Source organism: Neovison vison, chromosome 7 (assembly GCF_020171115.1).
Source record: "Neovison vison isolate M4711 chromosome 7, ASM_NN_V1, whole genome shotgun sequence".
NCBI classification, from domain to species: domain Eukaryota; kingdom Metazoa; phylum Chordata; class Mammalia; order Carnivora; family Mustelidae; genus Neogale; species Neogale vison.
In genome coordinates, this window is record NC_058097.1 from 162,436,753 (window position 1) to 162,460,575 (window position 23,823).

The 23,823-nt window shown below is 38.1% G+C and overlaps 1 protein-coding gene across 1 annotated transcript in view; it reads left to right on the forward strand.

The window, feature by feature from the left end:
* PDE3B (phosphodiesterase 3B) overlaps positions 1–23,823 on the forward strand; it is a 184,194-nt gene that overhangs the window by 108,652 nt on the left and 51,719 nt on the right. The window contains exons 2-3 of the mRNA XM_044258887.1: positions 8,163–8,213; positions 21,113–21,361. Of these exons, the coding sequence (XP_044114822.1) occupies positions 8,163–8,213; positions 21,113–21,361 (300 nt within the window). The remainder of the gene's footprint in view (positions 1–8,162; positions 8,214–21,112; positions 21,362–23,823) is intronic.

Genomic DNA, 23,823 nt, shown 5'->3' on the forward strand with positions numbered 1-23,823 from the left:
AGAATGCTGTTTTAAAAATTAGTTTTGAACAGATGACCTCAGTGTTTGAAAATAAATAATAATTTCCGATACTGTATTTGAGCTGAAAAGGAAACATAAATATTGGAAGCTCCTAAAACAGCTACTAAATTTCATACTTTCATTAAATGGTGCTTTCTAATATAGCAGAACCATATTCTGAAAACATACAGTACCCACTACAACTTCTTTTTTTACTGTGGTTAAAAATTTAGCTAAATTATTTTTCTATTAAAATTATTTACAGACTCGACTTTGGTATTGGTACTAAAGTTTAGATGCCTAAAGTTTTGCTGACTTAGGAACAATGTATATACAGGACATAAACTGCTGTTTCCTTGGAAGTAAGACTTTAAAAGAGTGATCTATTATTATATGGGAGGAATGAATGTTTCTGCCACTTTTTCTTAAACTTTTAATATCCATGCACCATATACTATGTATTCAGTATGCGTGGTAGGCACCTGCCAATTTTAGACAAATGTATAAAAATGATTCATTTTAATTTTTTAAAAGATTTTATTTATTCATTTGACAGAGATCACAAGTAGGCAGAGAGGCAGGCAGAGAGGTCGGGGGTGGGGAGTAGGCTCCCCGCCGAGCAGAGAGCCTGATGCGGGGCTCGATCCCAGGACCCCGGGATCATGACCTAAGCCGAAGGCAGAGGCTTTAACCCACTGAGCCACCCAGGCACCCCCATTATAATTTTTAAATACTAAAAAGCCACAGTATTTTTATATTACTGAACATTGTTTGCAACATTAAGGGTATCTTTGTTGTGGCTCACTGATGAGTAAATAGGTTATGTGTTGTAGATTCATTCTGTACCCAACCAAATGCTATTCTGTTCTGTGTTTCTGTTAAATTAGAAAAATCCAAGCAAAATCGTAATTGGTTGATGAAAGGCAGCGAGTGTTTTTGGCTCTTGGTTCTGAATACTCAGACTCAGCGTGACCCCTGCAGTTGTAAAGAAATTTCTCACTGAAGGTTATTTTCAGAGCTGTGTCAGTTGCTAAGCTAATGATCATTATCATAATGACCATTAAAAACTTGAGAAACAGGGGTGCCTGAGTGTCTTTGTTAAGCACCCGACTCTTGATTTTGGCTGTGGGACATGGTCTCAGGGTCGTGGGACTGAGCCCCACATCAGGCTCTGCACTTAGCCAGGGGTCTGCTGGAGAGTCCCTCTCTCCCTCTCCCTCTCTCCCTCCTCTGTCTCTCTCAAAAACAAATACATTTTATTTGCCCTATTTCCCACATCACACGGAAAGGATGTATACTCTGTGGCCAAAAATTGTATGTAGTTACATATATGCTATTTCTTAAATGCTGAATTATGACCAGCATATGTGTTTCAACCACCAGCTGTCTTCTGTGAATAAAGTAGTGTATAAATCTGCACTTAGGAGATATATATTCTCATTGTTTGGCAGGACTTCTTGCTGTGCAGGTAACTGATTCTCTCAGAACTTCTAATACACGTTTCTCAGTTTCTGTCAGAGTTCACAAAATAATCATTAAATGGGGGGGGGAATCCTCTTTTGTAGTATGGATTTTCAGTGATAGACACGTAGGAACTTGTCTGCCACCCTCCCTCCTAAGTATTGCACATAACCAGAGTTGATTCAGACTTAGCACGTGAGCATGTTCATCCAGCAGTTAAGTGACATAGCTACTGTATGCAAGCATGACAGTAATTACTCTTACATCCTATGCCTTTTTGGTTCTGGGATAACCCAAGGTGTCATATGGTAAGTATATGTTGGAAATTATTTGATCTGTTATCTCTTACAGCATAATGTTTATCATCTGCGTGGCTGGTTTTACAGGCCCCTCAGCAGTAGTATATCTTTTTTTTTTTTTAAATGCGCATTCGCAGTGAGGAGCAGAGAATCTGGATGGTATATCTTCTGTTTTAAGAATGAAAATCTTGGACGCCTGGGTGGCTCAGTAGGTTAAAGCATCTGCCTTCAGCTCAGATCATGATCCCAGGACCAAGTCCTGCATTGGGCTCTCTTCTCAGCGGGGAGCCTGCTTCCTTCCTCTCTGCCTACTTGTGATCTCTATCAAATAAATAAATAAAATCTTAAAAAAAAAAAAAGAACAAAAATCTTCAGATTCATATAAGAAAGCATTATGTTCTTGTTTTAGAAAGATTCTGTTGGTTTTCCAAAACGTTTATTAGGTTTTGTTGGAATATGACCTAAACGTTTCCATGGCTTCCTATTATCATTACTTGGTGAAGTTTCAAAGTGGAAAACAGAGGAATATAGGGTAAATGAATACAAGTCTAAAAAAAATTAGCTTTTAGATAGTCACTCTTGTATGTTCTAGTAATATGTTCATTTTTTGGGTTTGTGTGGTATTTGCATTAAATTGTATTCCATTTGCATTAGAGACTTTTTTTTTAAGATTTTATTTATTCATTTGAGAGACAGAGCACAAGCAGGAGGAGAGGCAGAGAGGAGGAGAGAGAGAAGCAAACCCCCTGCTAAGCTGGGAGCCCAACTTGGGGCTCCATTCCAGGACCTGGAGATCATGACCTGAGCCACCCAGTCACCCCTGGAGTCTTGTTCTTGATCTAGGCTGAGCATTAATTCTGAGTTATCTGTTTCTGTTTTTATTAACACCTTAAGCTTTAGGAAACCAACTTTGAGCCATTTCTTTTTTTGATTGGAGATATAGTGCAACACAATGAAAAGAATGGAAACTTTAATAGATGCAAACAATAATATTCCAGTGACGTAAAAATACTTCAGTTAAGATAATTTGTAAAGAGTAACACAGGCCTTAGGGCACCTGCCCAGCTTTTAAGAAAATAATAGCTATTACGATGAGGATGATGAGATCTCTGTGGAAGTCAGATTTAAAAAAAATTTTTTTTTTTTTTTTAGATTTTTTATTTATTTGATAGAGAGAGATCACAAGCAGGCAGAGAGAGAGAGAGAAGGAAGCAGGCTCCTGGCTGAGCAGAGAGCCCAATGCGGGGCTCGATCCCAGGACCCTGGGATCATGACCTGAGCCGAAGTCAGATTTAATCTAATATTTCATAATTGTGAAATATTTGTAAAGTATATAGATTCCTTTTTCCCTCTAAATATTTCAGACCACTGATGAACAAGTGATTTATAGATCATAATCTGATAAATAATGGCTAATACTCCATTACTCTTTCCTAGTTTAAATTTTATCTAAATCCTATTATTATAGAGCCATTGAGCAGTATCTTTCTTAAGGATTTTGTTATTTTGAGTATCTCTCAATCTATCCTGTATTATTAGTTCTGCTACTGTCCTGGATCGTTCCTATCAGGTATAGACAAGCTCTAGAACCTAGAGCTTTTGTTAACCATGTCAGCAATGACAAAAAGTATTATCCCCACATTCTTTTCCAATCTTTATCCCATTTCGTTCTTGCCACTTACAGCACAATTTCTCAAGAGTTTTTCACTAGTCACTGTCTTCACTTCTTTACCTTCCTAAATTCTTAGTTTTTAATTAAAGCTACAAAATACTTACAAAATATGCATAAAGTATAGATGAAGGATAACAAACACCAGCTACTCTCCATTACCATTGATTCTGAACATTACTGGTAACTTTCAAGTTCCTTCTATGCCACGCCTGGCTCCAGTTTCCTTCTCTTATCTCTTAGAAACAATCACCATCCTGAATTTCTTAGAGTTTCCTATATATTTATATTCCTGGAAAGTAATTATTTTAATATATATTCTATATGATATAAATATATATGATATATGATATGTGATATATATCTTATTTATATTCCTGAAAGTAATTATTTTAAAAGTATATTTTTCCTGAAAAGTAAATATTTTACGGGTATCAAATTATACTGTGTGTATTCTTCTGTGACTTTTCTTATTCAGTCCTCTGTTTCTGGGATCAATTTATGTAGTATGTAACGGTACTTCATTTATTTTCACCGTTGTATTCCATGGTATGAATATACCAGTGTCCCCATCTTGTTACAGACAGGTGGGTTACACTGAGTTTGCTTGCTACCCCGTACAGTGCTGCTGTGTGCATCTAGGTTAAACGGTACAGCAAAGTCCAAGTTTTGGGAAGGTTTTCCTTCTGATCTGTTGTGGATTGATGCTTTTATAAAATGCACTAAAAACATTTTGGCCAATGTTAAATTGCTATAAAAATCCCTAAGCCTGTACTGTCCATTTCTTTCTTTATCTTACCATGGGGCACACTTGGAGTCACACTGGTTTCCTACATTTGTACCTGCAGAATTTCTGGCTCATACATCGTCTGCGACCCAGGCAAAAATTTTGTTTGCTCAAAATCACTAATCGCTAGGTGTTCAGATTAAACAGAATTCAGTCTGCTAGCAGTTTATGACTTTCACTGTATGTTTTTTCAGTTGCTAACCTGCAGGGGATTTCAGACAAAGGCCTCCAAGAGCAGTTGGAGTAGGGCGTCCATAACCTCTCATGTTGTTGCAGCTTCTAAGCAGGCAACCCTTCAGCACGGTGCACTCAGACCATAAATTAATGGTGTTTCTCTCAGCAAGAAGCCGGATGACTTTATGTCCCTATTTCGCAGCCTTATTTTTATTATCATTCCCCTCCCAATGGCCGTTGTAGACATTTTTTCCCCCTCTAATCATTCTTCCTCCTCCATGAAATTTCAGTACTGTAGATTGACAGTCTCTCCGCTTCTGTACCTGTGATGTTTGGAGACCTACAATCATTTTATTATTTTTAAGATTTTTTTGTGTGTGTCTGTGTGTGTCCTAAGAACCAGTTTTCACCTGCTTGGGAGTGATAGCACTAACTTAAGAATGCATAATATGAATACAGGTCTGGTTCTGGCAGTAGACTACAAGCATTTAAGAAGATAGTATTTAATTATAGTTGAATGAAATGGGGAGCAGGGAAGACTCCATGTTAAGAAATTGTCCTAATGAAAATGTGCTTGATTTAGCAAAAGATCAGCTTCTATGTAGACCCATGAATTGGGAAAGTGAGGAATAGGCATTTGTCACTGTTTAATGGCATACTTTGTAGAAGACATGTGGAAGTATGGATTGGAGGACAGTAGTTAGGCAAGTTTGCAGATTTAGAATGCAAATTAGTGAATTGATGCCTATCCTAGGTAATGTTTGGTGACCAATCATGTGGCTCTGACTTCACACCTGTCTGTCCTGTGCTTTTATTGGTGACTTAAGAAAACCTCAGGTTTGGGGTGCCTGGGTGGCTCAGTGGGTTGAGCCGCTGCCTTCGGCTCAGGTCATGATCTCAGGGTCCTGGGATCGAGTCCCGCATCGGGCTCTCTGCTCAGCAGGGAGCCTGCTTCCTCCTCTCTCTCTCTGCCTGCCTCTCTGCCTACTTGTGGTCTCTCTCTGTCAAATAAATAAATAAAATCTTTAAAAAAAAAAAAAAGATTTATAAAAAAAAAAAAAAAAAAAAGAAAACCTCAGGTTTGGGGCACCTGGGTGGCTCAGTGGGTTAAGCCTCTGCCTTTGGCTTTGGCTCAGGTCATGATCTCACGTTCCTGGGATTGAGCTCCACATTGGGCTCTCTGCTTGGCAGGGAGCCTGCTTCCTCCTCTCTCTGCCGGCCGCTCTGTCTGCTTGTGATCTCTCTTTCTCTGTCAAAATAAATGAACAAAATCTTAAAAACAAAACACCTCAGGTTTACAAATGATGAAAGGAATGGTCACTATGCTAATTGACATCCTCAATCTCAAAAGAAAAATTAAGGACAGAAGTAAAGTATTGCAGTTGGGTCTAAAATACCAATTGTAGGGATGCCTGGGTTGGCTCAGTTAAGTGCCTGCCTTCAACTCCGGTCAGTCCTGGGATCAAGCCCCATGTAGGACTCCCTGCTCAGCGGGGAGTCTGTTTCTCCCTCTCGCCCTGCTCCCCCCACCCCTGCCCGTGTGTGTGTGTGTGTGTGTGTGTGTGTGTGTGTGTGTGTGTGTGTTTTCTCTCGCTCACTCGCGCTCTCTCTCTCTCTCAAATAAATAAATACTTTAAAAATAACAATTGTGTGAGAGTGGACAAAGTGGAACATAGAAATACCAAGTATAAAAAAAACTTAGGGATTTAAGTTATGTTACTCTTAAAAAAATTTTATTTATCTTAGAGAGAGAGAAAGAATGTGGGGGTAGAGAGAGAGAGGGAGAAGCATATTCTGGGTTGAGTTTGGAGCCCTATGCAGGGCTCAATCCCAGGATCCTGAGATCATGGCCTGAGCTGAAATCAGGAGTCTGCTGCTTAACTAGCTGAACCAGCCAGGTGCCCCAAGTTACATTACTTTTAACACGAGTGTTCTGAGAAAGTGATTAACATCTTAAACTGCATTAATTAATGTTTCTAGAATCTAGAATGTATGCTGGTCACATCACAACCTGAAATAATTATGTCAGGATTACACTTAGGGCCATATAAAATACTGCATAAATTTAATGAGTCTACTAATATTCATGAACTACTTTGCATGTAGTTATACCATGTCCATTCTGTGGGTACTGGTCCATGGGTTTTAGATGTAGTTACAGTATGTTGGGATATTCTTTGGGGGAGAAATAGTTTTTTTTTTTTCGCTAGCAAGAGACGACCTTTTGCAAGGATGTTGACAGGGAGATGGTGATAATGACAACTGACTAATCTTTTGAGTGATTAAGGGTGGGTATGTCTTCTAAAATAGGGGTCAGCAAACTGTAGCCCACCGACCAAATCCAGGCAGCAGCCTGTTTTTGTAGGGCTTTTCTGATAGGAATGGTTTTGCATTTTAAGCATTGTAAAACAAAAAGATGATGTCGCAGTGACCTTAGGCGGCTTCCATAGCCTGAAATATTTACTATCTGTCCCTCTATAGAAAAAAAAAATATGCCAACTCCTGATAAAATATTGGACCAGTGATAGAGTGGATAACCCTTTAAGATCTTGTGCAGACAGGAGGCAGAAGACCAAGGATAAAAAACAACCCAGATAGTTCACTATTCAGGTGCACCTGGTGGCTCAGTCCATAAGAACATGTGACTCCTGATCTTGCGGTTGTGAGATGGAGCCCCCCGTCGGGGGAAGAATTTACTTGGAAAAAAAATAATAGTTCAGTATATAGAAATCAGGTGATTGTATTACAAATTAGGTTTAAATTAGAGACTAGGAAGCTATGTAGAAAATTGCGATTATTATCAATTTATTTTGGCAAAAGGAGACCTGTTTATTAAAGAGAAATTTATGATTAATTATAGATAGCAGTTATAGATTGCTAAATTAGAGCTAATGTTTTCTCCTTGAGCATAGTGACTGTTGGAAAGAGAAGTGGCCAGAAAGCTTGCTGGGAAGGAAAAGGACAGGAAAATACTAGCCTGGGACTGAGAAGTTATCATGGATAGCCTATAAAGGAGACAAACAGGAAAACGGTCACTAATTATCTGCATATCAAAAGGGTTGAGTGTTGCTGTTTATAATCTGTTACTTTTTACTTAATCTAACCTCAATGACAAGCTTTTTTATTTTATTTTATTTTATTTTATTCATTTATTTGACAGAGAGATCTCAGGTAGGCAGAGAGGCAGGCAGAGATAGAGGGGGAGGCAGGCTTCCCGCTGAGCAGAGAGCCTGATGCGGGACTCGATCCCAGGACCCCAAGATCATGACCTGAGCCTAAGGCAGAGGTTAACCCACTGAGCCACCCAGGTGCCAAGGACCAGCTTTTTAAATTGCTTTTGCAAGAACTGCCTTATTAGTAAGGAAATAGCACCACCTACTGGCATGGTTTAGAATGATGAGTGATGATCCTTTGAAGACGGTGGGAGGAGGGAGAATGTCTGATGATTTGTAATTTTTCTTGTGTTTTTAGTAACTAGGTGTTATTTTGATTTGTATTTTCCTTTTTGTGGTAATGGATATTTTGAAGGTTAATATACCTTATTATAGTGGCTTTACTCTGACAATTTTTTTGATTTCCCAATCACAGAGTATATAATTCATGGAATATTCTTTCTATAGATAATTATATTCTCACATTTCCAGTTGCCCCCCCCCCCCAACTGTAAGATGTCTTTTAGGGACCTGTAATTGAAGCTGTTCTATTTTATCTTGACATATATTTGTTTATTTCTGATTTGTAACTAAGTGTTTTATTTTGTTTTGTTTTCCAGATGATTCTTTGGGATTGGGACTTAAAGCAATGGTATAAACCTCATTATCAGGTAAATATAGTAAATATCACTAATGTCTGTAATGAAACTTTTTTTAAATTGAAGTATAGTTGACACATAATGTCAGTTTCAGGGATACTGTAATGAAACTTTTGGCATTTTGTTATTTTAAAATTTTTATTCATTTTACATATGTATATTTTAAATTTAAAAAAATATTTTAATTATTTGAGAGAACATGACGGATGGTGGAAGGGGCAGAGGGAGAGGGAGAAGCAGGTACCCTGTGAGCGGGGAGCCAGATAACGGGGCTTTGATTCTGGGCTTGATTCTGGGACCCTGGGATCAAGACTTGAGTCTAAGACAGACACTTAACCAACTGAGCTACCCAGGTACCCTGAAACTTTTGACATTTTATGCAGGTTATATTCATGAGATTTCTGTGTCATAAGATTTTCTTTAACTGAACTAAAAGAACTGTCTTCTAGGTAATTTTTAAAAATATATATATTTTAATCATGAGGGGAAGAAGAAAATGATAAGAAACGATACTTGTGTAAGAGTTATTTTTTTGAATGTTGGTAGTATAATCTGGGTTCAGAATAAATGAATAATTCTATACTAAGCATGAGATTTTTTTTTTTTTCTGATTGTGGGCAACTGATTCACAGAGGAGGGAAATAGATTAAAGGCCATATATGAAAAGAAGCAAAACATTTGGCAGAATATTTTACTAGGGAAACAAAAACACAGTGTTTGGGTTTTTTTGTTTGTTTTTGGTTTTCGGTAAAATTTCAATTAAATTATACATACAAAAAAGTGCACAACTTCATGAATTTTCACAAACTAAACATTCCACATAACTAATATCCATTTCAAGAAATAGAACTTTACCAGCATTCCAGAAACCTCACTTATGTACCATTCTCGTTATTGACTGTATCCCCAAGGATGATGTCTCTCCTGACTGATGTAGGAAAGATGTTAGGGTTGAAAGCAGAAGGCCAATAAAGAATTCTTGAGACATCTTTGGTGCAAAAAGGTGATTTTATTATAAAGCATGGGGATAGGGCCTGTGGGCAGAAAGAACTATACTGGGGTTGGGAGGAGTGGCCCACTGTATACTTCCAGGTTGGGAGGGGTTAGGGGTAGTCTAAGTCTCTAAGGAATTTTGAAAGCAAGGTTTCCAGGACCCTGAGGGGGCTAGCTGTTGTTAGGAAAAGATCATGGATTATCATCTAATAAAACCTTAGTCATGAGACCCTTCAAATGTATATTGGTGCGATATATGCTGGGGGGTTTAGAGATAAAGGAAATTTCTAAGGAATTTTTATACATTAAAGTAGACTTACAGGATGCTGGGGGGTGGGAGGGATAGAGGGTAGGCTAGGATTGCCTTTCGCCATTAGCAAAGTATTAACATCGAGTCAGTTGAGCCCTAGAAGAATGTCACTTTGCCTTTCAAGGATTTGTCAATGGGCTTAGGTAGTAAGGAAATTTAATTTTTCTTCTGCTTTTGCTTATTTATGAACTTTATATATATAAATGGAATTATAAAATATATTCTTTTAAACTTTTTTGATAACTTAAGTAATATAAATATCAGAAGAATTAAAAATAGAAGCATAAGAGAAAAAAGAAGAATCACTCCTAAATACAAGCAGTAACCATGTTAATTATGTTAACTTTTGATGTATATCTTTACAGATCTTTTCCCATTTTCCCATTGTATTGAAATGTGTATGCATTCTAGTCTACAAAAATGTTATATTATAAATTATGTAGAAATATACATAAGAAATAAACATAAATATTAACAAAATAAAAAATTATTAATGTAAATATTTATAAAATTAATTGTAAACTATGTTATATATAATATGCTAGGTTTCCACACTAATAGATACACATTAATAAATACCAAATCTCTGTTCTTTATATTTACAGAAACATTACTCTCTTTATTAGATTTATTTAGTTAGTTGTCTCTATCCCAATTTTTGAAAAAAGTGCTTTCTGGCTGTCAGGAAGCAAGAATTTCTATCCCCTTAAACGTCCTGTAATTGGACTAAGAATCAAACTGATATAAGACAGATTAACAGGAGAAAATGAGATTTAATAGGCATCCTTATAGGCAATCCACATAAACGTGAAAATTCCAAAGACAGCCTGGGAAAATAAGGTATATATGTCATTCTCAGCTAAGGAAAAAAAGGGGCAGGGATCTGGGACTTCAGAGGAAAGGAATGTAATTCCTAGGTTGGTTAGAAGAACAGATTAGATGTTTGCCCTGCCATACAGGTGGTTCACTCAGATAGAATTGATCTCTGCTGGGGTGCCTGGCTGGTAGAGCATATGACCCTGGATCTCAGGGTTGTAGTTTCGAGCCCCACGTTGGGTATAGAGATTATGTAATATCCTTAAAAATTTTTTGTCTCTGCTAATAACCTTTATTCGGGGAAAGACCCTCAATTTAGATTCTTCCGTGTACTTAAAGGAGGGGCAAAAGTTTTTCTTAAGGCCGCAGGATCTCAAGTGCTTTCAGCTCAAAATAAGACAAATGCCAAAGTGGCACATTCTGGGAGGGCCTGTCTTGAACCCCTTCCCAGCTATTTTCAGTAGTGCTGCTGGCACTCTGGGTGTCTTTTGTTGGGTGTATATCTTAGAGTGGATCGCTGGGTCATTGGGTTTGCATGCATATGTGGAGTCCCAGTAGTTAGCTCTCAGTTTTCCAAGCACTTATATATCAGTTTTACCCATCATCAGCCTTTGAGAGTTCCAGTTGCTCCACATCCTTGTGAACACTTGGTAGGGTCTCTTTTAAATCCTTCTGCTAGCTGTGCAACAGTGTATCATAGTGCTTTTAATACTTGCATTTCACTGATGACTCATCAGGTTGAGGATCTTTTCATATGTTAATTGGCTACCCAGCTATTCTTGGGTGGGGTCTTTATACTGATTTACTTGGTGATCAGTAGGATTTGTTTATGTAGTTTGTTTATATATACACTATATATGTATGTACATGTATACATACAGATACATAAAAGTGTATATATGTATAAAAGCGTATATATATGTGTGTGTGTATATATATATAGAATGTAGCTAAAATGGGTGGGTTTTTTTCCTAAGATTTTATTTATTTGAGGGCCACCTGGGTGGTTCAGTGGGTTAAACCTGCCTTCTGCTCAGGTCATGATCTCAGGGTCCTGGGATTGAGCCCTACCTCGGGCTTTTTGCTTGGCCAGGAGCCTGCTTCCCCCTCTCTCTGCCTACTTGTGATCTCTGTCTGTCAAATAAATAAATAAAATCTTAAAAAAAAAAAAAAAGATTTATTTGCGAGAGAGAGCATGAGTGGAGAAGGGCAGTCAGAGAGGGAGAAGCAGCTCTCTGCTGAGTGTAGATCTCCATCCCCTACTCCAGGATCATGACCTGCACCGAATGCCTATGCTTTACCAACTGAGCCACCCAGGCACCCCAAAATGTGTGTGTGTTTTTTAAAATAAGTCCTTTCCTAGTCTGATTTATCATGATGTCTTTTGATGAAGATATCACCAATGCTTTCTCTGGATACCTTTGATCAGATTAAGGAAGTTAAAAAATTAAGGAAGTTCCATTCTAATCCTAGTTTACTAAAGACCTTTATTTTTCTTTTTAGTCATGAATGGGTGTAGAATTTTTTTTTTAAAGATTTTTATTTATTTATTTGACAGAGAGAAATCACAAGTAGATGGAGAGGCAGGCAGAGAGAGAGAGGGAAGCAGGCTCCCTGCTGAGCAGAGAGGCCAATGCGGGACTCGATCCCAGGACCCTGAGATCATGACCTGAGCCGAAGGCAGCGGCTTAACCCACTGAGCCACCCAGGCGCCCGGGTGTAGAATTTTTATCAAATCCTTTTTCTGCATCTATGGAGATTATTCCTAGATTTATTTTTTTCTGTTTATTCTATTAATGTGGTGAATTATATTGTTTAACTCCGTGCCTGTGTTAAATCATTCCCATATTCCCAGAATAAAGTAAATTTGATCAAGATATTTAAAAAATATTATTTTTATTAAAATATTAAAAATTTAAAAATATTTAAAAATATACATAGATACGTGTGTGTGTATACACACACACACACACCACTGGATTTCATTTTTTATTTATTTATTTATTTAAAAGATTTTATTTATTTATTTGACAGAGAGAAATCACAAGTAGACAGAGAGGCAGGCAGAGAGAGAGAGGGAAGCAGGCTCCCTGCTGAGCAGAGAGCCCGATGCGGGACTCGATCCCAGGATCCTGAGATCATGACCTGAGCCGAAGGCAGCGGCTTAACCCACTGAGCCACCCAGGCGCCCTGGATTTCATTTTTTGTTTTGGAATTTTGAATCCATGTTTATGAGAAAATTGGCCTATAATTCTTGTTTTTCATAATGTTCTTGGCATGTTTTTGGCATAAAGCTTATAATGGTCTCATAAAATAAAGTGAGCTATTCACTCTCTGTTATCAAGAAACATTTGGTAAGATTGGTATTCTTTCTTTAATGTTTGAAAGAATGCTGTGGTGAAGCCATCTCAGTTTGGAGCTTTTTTTATGAACAAATGTTAAATTATGGATTCAGTTTCTTCAGTAATTTTAGGCATGTTCAGTTTTCTGTCTGTTCTTGTAACAGTTGGGTTAGTGGTGCTTTCTAGGAACTCCTTCTTCTGTTGTTCCCTCCAGCCTTGAGACTGCTGGAAGCTCTGTTTTACTTTTAAAATAGAAATCTGTTTGACAATTTTTGCCTGCTTTCTCCATCTCAGCTGCTGTTTGCAAATTGGCAAATGCCTTCAGGGGAAAGCAGTTCTGAAGTCAAGCTTGCTGCTTTTTCTCCTCTCTGAGATCCTGCCTGTCTTGCGAACCCTGATGTTTCAGTCTTCCAGCCTCCTGTGACTACAGAAAGCTCCACTCCTGATTCCTGGCCTCTTAACTGCTCTCTGTCCCGCAGCCTCTCTTCCCCAGGCCTGTTACAAGTCTGTAACAGAGACCTTGATGGGGAAAGTAGCACAGGGTGGCAGATTCATTTTAATTTATTAACTCTTGAGTTCTTGTTCTTTCAAGGCCTCACTGCTTGACCGTTCTCTGAACAGCCTTGAAATTTATTTATTTATTTATTAAAAAAAAAAAAAGATTTTATTTATTTATTTGGCAGAGAGAGATCACAATTAGGCAGAGGTGTGGGGGAAGCAGGCTCTCCGCTGAGCGACTGATGTGGGGCTTGATCCCAGGACCATGACCTGAGCTGAAGGCAGAGGCTTAACCCTCTGAGCCCCCGAGGTGCCCTACTATTTTTATTTTATTTCAGCTTTTCTAAACTATTCTAGGCAGAAAAGTTCATTTGATATAGCCTCCTTGCTGAAAAATAAGGTAAGCCTCTTATGTCACTCGAACCTTTCATCACCTATACATTGGGAATAATACCAGTTTCCTCAGAGGGCTGATTACGGTAATAAGAACCACAACAACAGTAAGTGCCCGGGGGATAGTAGCACTCAATAAAAATGTGAGCTAATATGATATTAATATATAATAATGAATTCTAAGTATCTCTGAAACTATAGTATAAGACAGGATTTAGCACAGTTTTTTTCTATAAAGGGCCAGATAGTAAATATTTTAGCATTGTCCTATGTTAATTGGCTACCCAGATATTCTTAAAATATTTAGCATTGTAGCACAGCCCCCTACCCTACCCGCCTCCCCCTCTTCAGTCATCCTTTAAAGTGCAGGATCTATTCTTAGCTCTCTGGGCAAAACCAAGATTTGCCACATACGAGCCAATGGGAAATAGGAACTAAAGCTCTGATTTTAAATTAAAAGTTTGTCACTCTTGCTTCCTACACTCCTCTCACCCAGAATAAAAGTTGAATTCAAGTCCTTGTAAGGACCCAAGTGATCATCCACAATATGGTCCCTCACTCTACTTCCGTTTACTTCTCTGACCTCGTGTTGTACTAATTTCTCCTTCATCTACTTTGTTCCAGTTACTCGGCTCCAGTTCGTTATTCCTCAGACAAGCGAGGCAGGCTGGCCCTCTGGGTCTTCACACTTGCTGGTCTCCCTGCCTGGAATGCTCTTTTCCCAAATCTCTGTCAGTTCTTAACATAAAGATTATCTTTTCACCTTCTCAACATTTCAGTGCCCTCCATTACTTCTTTTTCTCTTTACCCTGCTCAAAATCCGTGATTTTCCCTTGTTCATACCCATTAGCCTGGAATCCTGTGTTCTCAAAAATTTAGTCCCAACATGCCTCTCCAACCTTATTTTCCAGGGCTCTTTAAAAAAAAAAAAAAAAAAAAAGAAGCCTGTACTTTAATAATTTTACGTTCCCTGTACTTTGCTATTTTATTGGTTTTGCACCTTTATTTGCATTCTTTCTTGATGAGCTCCCCCAAATGCATTTTTAGCTTGATTGTAAAAATTATTCCTCCCTGATCTTTATAAATAAAATGCTGCCAAATTAATATCTCAGCTCAAATGCTACCCCTTCCATAAAGTTTCTGTTAACCATTTAGATTAAAGTTTATGTATCTTGTTTGAACTCTGGTGCCACTTTATCTGTATTTTTTTTTCATCACTTTCCCTAATATTAATAGTAGTACTACTTACTGTACTTTACCTCTCTGTACCACACACTGCACTGTTTGCTCTGCCTGTATCATCAGCTTTAATTCTCCCTGCTCCTCTCCACTAAATGTAACTATGCACTCTGGAAATAACAAGAGGCAGCCGAATTTCAGGAGAATACTGAAAAATAGAAAGAGGAGGGTGGAGGAGTTGGGGACCCCAGTAATAAAAACTGCAGTGATGGAGTTCTTACAACCCTTGCCTAACAGCAAGAGGTGACCCAGCAGAAGGGGACTCAGGTGGGCTCATTCCTTCCCCAAGATAAAATGAGTGTCCTGCCAGTAACACCAAGTGAGTCTAGTTGCTCTAGCAGGGAGAAACCGATCAGGAGCTACACTGACAATAAGAGGTCAAGGGAGGGATTCTTATTCCCTACTCAGCAGGAGACCCCCTTTACCCAGAGACTGGGATACTGCCATGACATGTGTCTAGTCCTGAAGTTGCTCTTTGTGCCTGTGGCCTGGAGACTCTCTTGCCCCACCGAGAGGTACCAGGTGGCTCAGTGTGAGGAAATTCCTCCTTTTTCCTCCCATCTGCTCACTACGGAAGTACCAGAAAGGACCAGTGGGAATCCTAGTGGCACCAGAAAACAATCAGGCAGACTGAAATACCACTGTGGATGCCCAGAAAGCTAAATTGTCATTAGAACCACAGCCTGAAAAAGTAGACCAGGACCTGTGTCCTAAATCTAAACAAAAAGACCACCTCCCCATACAAAACATTTAAATAGGACCCAGAGTCTTCTAGGGTAATAGCTAAAATGCTGATGATAAAAGAAAAGAAATCACTTTTCATACCAAGAACCAGGAAAATCACAACTTGAATGAGGAAAAAAACAGTCAATGCTTAACATCAAGATAAATCAGGTTTGGGATTATCTGACAAATTTTATTTATTTATTTGACAGATCATAAGTAGTAGGCAGAGAGGCAGACAGAGAGAGAGAGGAGGAAGCAGGCTCCCCGTGGAGCAGAGAGCCCATGTGGGGCTTGATCCCAGGACCCTGGGATTATGACCTGAGCTGAAGGCAGAAGCTTTTAGCCCTCTTAGCCACCCAGGTGCCCCAATCTGACAAATTTTTTTAAGGTTTTATTTCTTTATTTTAGAGAGAGCATGAGTAAGGGGAGGAGCAGAGGGAGAGGGACAGGCAGTCTCCCCACTGAGCAGGGAGGCTCATAGTGGGCTCTGAGATCATGACCCGAGCTGAAATCAAGAGTTGGATGCTTAACCAACTGAGCTATCCTGGTGCTCCCAATAAGAAATTCTAATGCAGCCGTCATAAAAATGTTCTAACAAGCATATAACAAGGAAACAAAATAGAAAATCTCAACCATAACAAAAAAAACAGGCACTTCTCCCCTTTGATTGCACCTCACAGATGCTGTGGTGGGTTTTTTTTTGTTATGTTTTGTTTTTAACAAGTTGAAGGTTTGTAGCAAACATGCATCAAGCAAGTCTGTTGTTACTGTTTTAAGAACATTTGCTTGCTTCATGTTTCTCAGACACATTTTGGTAAGTGTTAAAATATTTCAAACTTTTTCATCATGACACTTGTTACAGTGATCTGGGATCCGCTATCTTGGATGTTACTCTTGTAATTGGTCTGGGGTGCCATGAGTCATGCTCATAACGATGGTTAACTTAATAAATACTGTGTGTTCTGACTGCTCCACTGACCAGCTGTTCCCCTATCTCTCTCCCTTCTCTTTGGGCCTCCCTATTTCCCAAGATAGAACAATATTGAAATTCTGTCAGTTAATAACCCTTCAAGAGCCTCTTAGTGGTCAAGTGAGAGTCACATGTCTCTTACTTTAAATGAAAAGCTAGAAATGATTAAGCCTTGAGAGGAGGGTGCCTGGAAAGCTAAGATAGGTCCAAAGCTAGGCCTCTTGCATCAGACGTTGAAGTTGTGAATGCAAAGGAAAAGTTCTTCTTCTTTTTTTTTTTTAAAGATTTATTTATTTTTGTATTTATTTGACAGTGAGAGACAGTGGGAGAGGGAGAAGCAGGATTCCCACTGCCCAGTACGGGGTTCATTCCCAGGACCCTGAGCTGAAGGCAGATGCTTAATGACTGAGCCACCCAGGTGCCCCAGTGTTGTGATTTTTAATTTCTAATTTACTTCTAAATATTATTTTTTAAAAGATTTTATTTACTTATTTCACAGAGATCACAGGTAGGCAGGCAGAGAGAGAGAGAGAGGAAGCAGGCTTCCTGCTGAGCAGAGAGCCCCATGTGGGGCTTGATCCCAGGACCCTGGGATCATGACCTGAGCTGAAGACAGAGGCTTTAACCCACTGAGCCACTCAGGTGCCCCCAAAGGAAAAGTTCTTGAAGGAAATGTAAAAGTGCTATTTCAGTGAGCAAGTGAATGATAAGAAAGTGAGACAGCTGCTTTTCTGATAGGGAGAAAGTTGTAATGTTCTGGGTAGAGGGTCAAACCAGCCACAACATTCCTTTCAGCCAAAGCCTGGTCTGGAGCACGGTCCTAACTCTCTCCAATCCTGTGAAGGCTGAGAGAGACGAGGAAGCTGCAGAAGTAGTCTGAAGCCGGCAGAGGTGGGTTCACGAGGTTTAAGGAAGGAAGCCATCTCCAAAACATCAAAGTGCAAATGAGTGCTGATGTAGAAGCTGCAGCCAGTTATCCAGAAGATCTAAGCTAAGATACTTCTGAAGGTGGTTACACTGAATGACAGATTTTCAAGGTACGTAAGGCAGCCTTCTATTGGGAGAACAGGGCACCCAGAACTTCCATGGCCAGAGAGGAGAAGTCAGTGCCTGGCTTCAAAGGTTAGACTGAGTTCTCTCACTGGGGCTAATGCAGCTGGTGACTTGACATTGAAGCCAGTGCTCATTTACTGTTCTGAAAATCCTAGGGTCCTTAAGAATTATGTTAAACGTATTTTGTGCTCTGTCAATGGAACAACAAAGCACATGTTTTCAATGGTTTACTGAACATTTTAAGCCCACCTTCAAGACCTCCTCAGGGGAAAAAAAAAAAAAGATTGAGATATTAGTGCTCATTGACAATGCACCTGAACACCCAAGAACTCTGATGGAGATGTACAACAAGATTAGTATTTTCGTGCCTGTTAACATAGCCTCATTCTGCAGCCCATGGAGCAAGGAATAATTTTGACTTCCAAGTCTCATTATTTAAGAAAGACATTTTGTAAGGCTGTTCCTGCCCCAGATAGTGATTCCTTGGTTGGATCTGGGCAAAGAAAATTGAAAACCTTCTGAAAAGGATTCACAGTTCAAGAGGTCGAAATACCAGCATTAACACAGTTTGAGAGAAGTTGATTCCCACCTTTGTGGATGACTTTGAGGGGCTCGAGATTTAAGTGAAGAAAGTAACTACACGTGTGGTAGGAACAGCAAGAGAAGTACACTTAGAAGTGGGGCCTGAGGTTGACTGAATGGCTGCCATCTCGTGGTAAAACCTGAACGTACGAGGGGTTGCTTCTTACGAAGGAACAAAGGAAAGAGGTTTCAGGAGATAGAATCTGCTCCTGAAGATGCTGTGAGGACGGTTGAAACGACGGCAAAGAATTTAGGATATAATATAAACTTGATAAAGCAGTCGCAGGTTTTGAGAGGATTGAATCCAAGTTTAAAAGAAGTTCTCCTGTGGGTAAAATGCTATCAGACCGCATCACAAGCGACAGAGAAACTGTGAAAGGAAGAGTCAGCCGAATGCAGCTAACTTCATTTATTTTAAGAAATTGCCACAGCCGCCCCAGCCCTTGATTGGATCCGTCTGCAGCCATCAGCATCACATTCGAGACCCTCCACTAGCAAAAAGATGACGACTTGCTGAAAACTCAGATGATCGTTAGCATTTTTTAGCAATAAAGTATTTTTTTTTAGAGGCAGGGAGAGAGTGGAGGGGAAGGGCAGAGAGAGAGAGAGAGAGAAATTCCTAAGCAGGCTCCACAGTGGGTGTGCAGCCTGACATGGGGCTCGATCTCACAACCCTGAGATCATGACCTGAGCCGAAATCAAGAGTCAGATACTTAACTGACTGAGCCACCCCGGTGGCTAAATGAAGTATTTTTAAATTAAGGTATATTGGGGCACCTGGGTGGCTCAGTTGTTAAGCTGCTGCCTTTGGCTCAGGTCATGATCCCAGAGGGGCTCCCTGCTCTGCAGGAGGCTTGCTTCTCCCTCTCCCACTCCCCTGCTTGTGTTCCCTCTCTTGCTGTGTCTCTCTCTGTCAAATAAATAAATAAAATCTTAAAAAAAAATTAAGGTATGTACATTATTTTTTTAAGACATAATGCCATTGCACACATAATAGACTATAGTATATTGTAAACATAACTTTTATATGCACTAGGAAACCAGAGAATTTATTTGACTGACTTTATTGCACTGTTTGCTCTATTGCAGTGGTCTGGAACCAAACCTGCAACATCTCTGAGGTAGATCTGTAAAAGTTATAAAAAAGAAAGAAATGAAAACTTTGGAACTCAAAAATATAGTAACAGAAATGAAAAATTTGCTGAATGGGCTTAGGAGAGTGGGACGAGAGAGGATGGAATTTGTGAGCTTGAGGATAGAGCAACAGAATTTACCTGATTTGAACAACAGAGAGGAAATAGATGGAAACAATATAACAGGGATGTATTGGACAATAACAAAAGATCCCAAATTTGTATCAGTGTCTGAGAAGGAGAGAGTGAGTTTAAAAGATTATTTGAAAAAACAGTGGCTGAAAACATGGCCAAATTTTGCACACACACACAAAAAAGTAATCCTACAAATTTGAGAAGCTGAGTGAATCCCAAAGATGAAAACCCCTAATAAATCTGCAAGCCATGTCATATTTAAACATTTGAAAACTAAAGACCAAAGAAAATAACTTAAAAGCAACTAGAGAGAAATGACACATGATCTATAGAGGAATACCCGCTTATAAATATCAACAGATTCTCATTTGGATGTGGGAAAACAGATGCTATTATAGTACTATTTGTGGAGGTGAAGACTTAACCAACATACAGGAGGGCAGTTTTATAGTAGTGAACAAATTGTAACTTGTTCATTTGCTGTGGTTCAGCAATTCAGTTTTATGGGAAGCTGTTTGTTTGAAGTATGCGTAATTATCTATAGTGACATATATAGCGAAGTATTTATTTACAAAGATTAGCAACAGCTGGGCTATCCTCTAGTAATAGGGAATGTTTTCAAATAAAAGCTAAGACAAAATAATACTTTACAAGAAAAAAAAATCCCCAAAGAGCAAAGACATTATTTAGCTAATTATTGTTCTAACTTTCATAACATTTCTTAGTTCTGAAATGTGTTGAGGATACTTAATAAACAGTTTTATGGTGAATTCATTAAATACATTTGATAATTAAGAATTTCAGATAACTCAAATGTAGGTTTAAGGTACAATAAAAGCAACAAAAGTGCATTTAATTCACTGTTGATTATCCATGTGCTCATTTCTATGGGTAATTGAGTTAAACATCATATATATGTATTTTCAAGAAGTAAAAATCATACCATATGTATACATCAATGAAATATTTATTCTAAATTTAAAAGATATCTTTCCTGAGGCGCCTGGGTGGCTCAGTGGGTTAAAGCCTCTGCCTTTGGCTCAGGTCATGATCCCGGGGTCCTGGGATTGAGCCGCGCATCGGGCTCTCTGCTCAGCGGGGAGCCTGCTTCCTTCCTCTCTCTCTGCCTGCTTCTCTGCCTACTTGTGATCTCTGTCTGTCAAATAAATAATAAAATCTTTAAAAAAAAAAAAAAAAAGCTTTCCTGTCTACTCTTTAAGGCCAAGTGACGTTACCCCTTCCATGAAGTTGTTGGTGACCATTCAGTTCAAAGTTAAACACTATCTCCTTCAAACTCTGACACCTTTTCCCCTGTATTTTTATCTTCTTGTTTTCCATAGTATTGATGGTTATGCTGTGGTTTACTGCACTTGAAATATATTCCCTCGTGTTTTACATGTAGTCTCAGACTAGTCTCATGCTGGCCCTTAGAGGTGATGGTTGTCATCTCCATTTTACTGTAAAGAAACTAAAAGGTTCAGATGTTAAATAACTTGCTCAAAATCACACAATTAGGGTTAAAGTGTGGATTTCAGATGCTGAGGTCTTTGCACCAGAGCCTTGTCCCTACACTTGGCTGCCTCTGAAATGTGTCAGGTTACCTGAAAGAACCGCTGTGGGTGTACCTTGTATATGTACATAGATTTAAAAGACAGCGTTTCTTAAATGTTAGAGCGTTTTCATACAAATCTATAATACTACTTTTTTCTTTTCTTTCCTAGAATTCTGCAGGTGGCAGTGGAGTTGATCTTTCCGTGCTAAATGAGGCTCGCAATATGGTGTCAGATCTTCTGGTGGATCCGACCCTTCCCCCACAAGTGATCTCCTCCCTGCGGAGCATCAGTAGCTTGATGGGTGCTTTCTCAGGTTCCTGCAGGCCAAAGATTAACCCTCTCACACCATTTCCTGGATTTTACCCCTGCTCAGAAATAGAGGACCCAACTGAGAAAGGAGAACGAAAACTTTACAAGGTCAAGATCCAGTAATCAGCCAGCCCTAATTACCACATTTAATATTTTCAAATTAAAACTGCTCCTTTATAGCTCAGATGAAATACAGTTTCAAGGATCAGCTTTTCTGTACAGTATTTTGAGCTGCTTGGGACTTTGGGGGTGGTTGTAAATCTCAAATCATTTTAAATGAGTGTTCAGCTTTTATTCTAAATAACTTTGTAGAACCAGCAGTTAAAATTTCATCAGCACAACTATTTATCATTGTTGTTATTGTTTTTAAATATAAAACAACACAAATTTAAGTCCAGGCTTGTATAACAAACTAGTGGTCCTATCATGTCATTAATCTGTTGTATGATTTAGAATCCAGGAATATTCTTATTGAACCACAAAGAATTGATCATTATAATATTTGTTTTATGAATTACATAGCATTATTTTAAACTTTCACTTTTTTTTGGATCTCTGTTTTGCCCCCTTTACACGCACTAGAGATTGGTCTAGCCTAATAGACATTGATTTTTCCATCATTAAATATGGTGTTAATTTTTTTTTAATATCAATGCTCCAAAACAGGATTTTCTTTAAGAAATAATAAATACTATTCTAAGTAGGTTTACATTATGCTTCTTCAGAGTGCAATTAAAATTGCTTTATTTGACTAATCAATATCTTTATCAATAACAAATAATAAACTTAATAAGAACATTTTAAAGATTATTCTAGATTTATTTATTCTACAGGTAAAGAAACCAATCAAGAGAAGATAAAATTCAAATCAGTTAATTTTGTTCCTTGTAATAATGTATATAGAACTTTAAAAAAGTTAAATATCATTTTGAAAGGATTTTGATCAGTTAATTTCATTGTGTTTGCAGCATTAGGATGTAGAAATGTTGAAAAATTAAGTCCAGTTAGGGCTAAAGTTTGATAATTACTGATCACAAATCTAGACAACAGGTGATTATGTGATGCTCTTATTTATAAGAAATATATACAGTAGCACTTGCCTTATTCTAAATCCAATTAACAATGGTACTTAGTTAGGCATTCTTTTTAGCACTCTGCGTGTGAGAAATAGGTTAATCACAAGTATCTAAAAGTGACAGTAATAAATTCATCAACAAAATAATGCTAATATATTCTTGAGTTAGTTTTCACTTGGTAAGTTGTTCTTTGTATTTTCTATTGACATTTGATGTTTTCAATAGGTTTTTTCTCTTTTCAATTGCAGTATACGTGACACAAAAATAGTAATTCTTAAAAATTTTAGAAAAATCTTACTATTATCAATATTATGTTTGTCACTATGTTTACTGTGTTTAAAAAAAGTGTACTGGTACATTTTAGAAACATTTTAAACAATATCAATGAAACAGTATGCCTAAGTGCCTCATTTCCTGAACATTCTAGTTAATCAGGCTTGTTTTTGGTACTGGAATCTACTGATAGAAGTAGTCCTAGAAGAACCAGGAAGTAACCCTTATTTCTTTTCTTTGTGTTCTTTAAGTTTCTTTCTTGAATTTCACATTAAATTTGTCTCTGCTTTTGGGAAAGAATAGAAAAAGCCTGATACTACTCCAGAAAAGAACAATAGCCATTTATGAAAAGATAATTAGTAAGGAAAGGGGAGTCATAAAAGATAATTTAATGTAAATGTCTTATGTATGTGTTAAGAGACTGTATGGACCTAAATTATAGCCAGAAAGGATTATGTTCCACAAAGGACGTTTTCACTGTGAGTCTAACTCACTATGAACCTTTACAAAATCGACATGCTTGGGAAACTTAAACATAGGAGATGTTTATCTCTGAGATGGTTTCAGTGTTTGCTAGTGGGGGAAATTCAGAAGAAGTCAAGACTGTTTTATGTAAATCTCAGTAAAACACCTATTCAGTGGTTAAAAAAATAAATAAATAAAAAAGAATACATTGGTTAATCGATATTTGGACCAGTTTAGAATATTTTTAAAAATTAAGGCAAAATATTAATGCTGATGGTGTTCTGAGTTTAATTACTAATTGGAAAGATAGCTCTGAATCTTTCAGTTTCTCCAGGTTAACCCTATGTACATTAGCCTTATACTGAAAATAAAAAAGGTTTAGTATATAGGTCTTATAGTCCCTGATCCTAAGCTTGAACTCTGTAGTTGATTTTCAGGGTAAATCTTTCATATTAGCCTTTGAAACTGTCAAGTACTTATTTCTCATGAAATGAGGGAGTAAAGTGTATAAAAGAATAAAGATCTTGTTAAATTGTAGGGAGTTCAGAAATCATTTTTTGGTGGGAGGAACACTAAATAGAACAACAGTGTAGAATGTGAAATTTGGAGTAAATTTGAGGTATTTTCAGCGTAAAATGTTTTATTTCTCTTGTACATGTTAAAGATAGACTTTGTATTGATATTTTTACATGTCGTCTTTACGAATACAGGTACAGCGTATCTGAAGGGGTGACAGTCTTAACCATTGTTAAATTA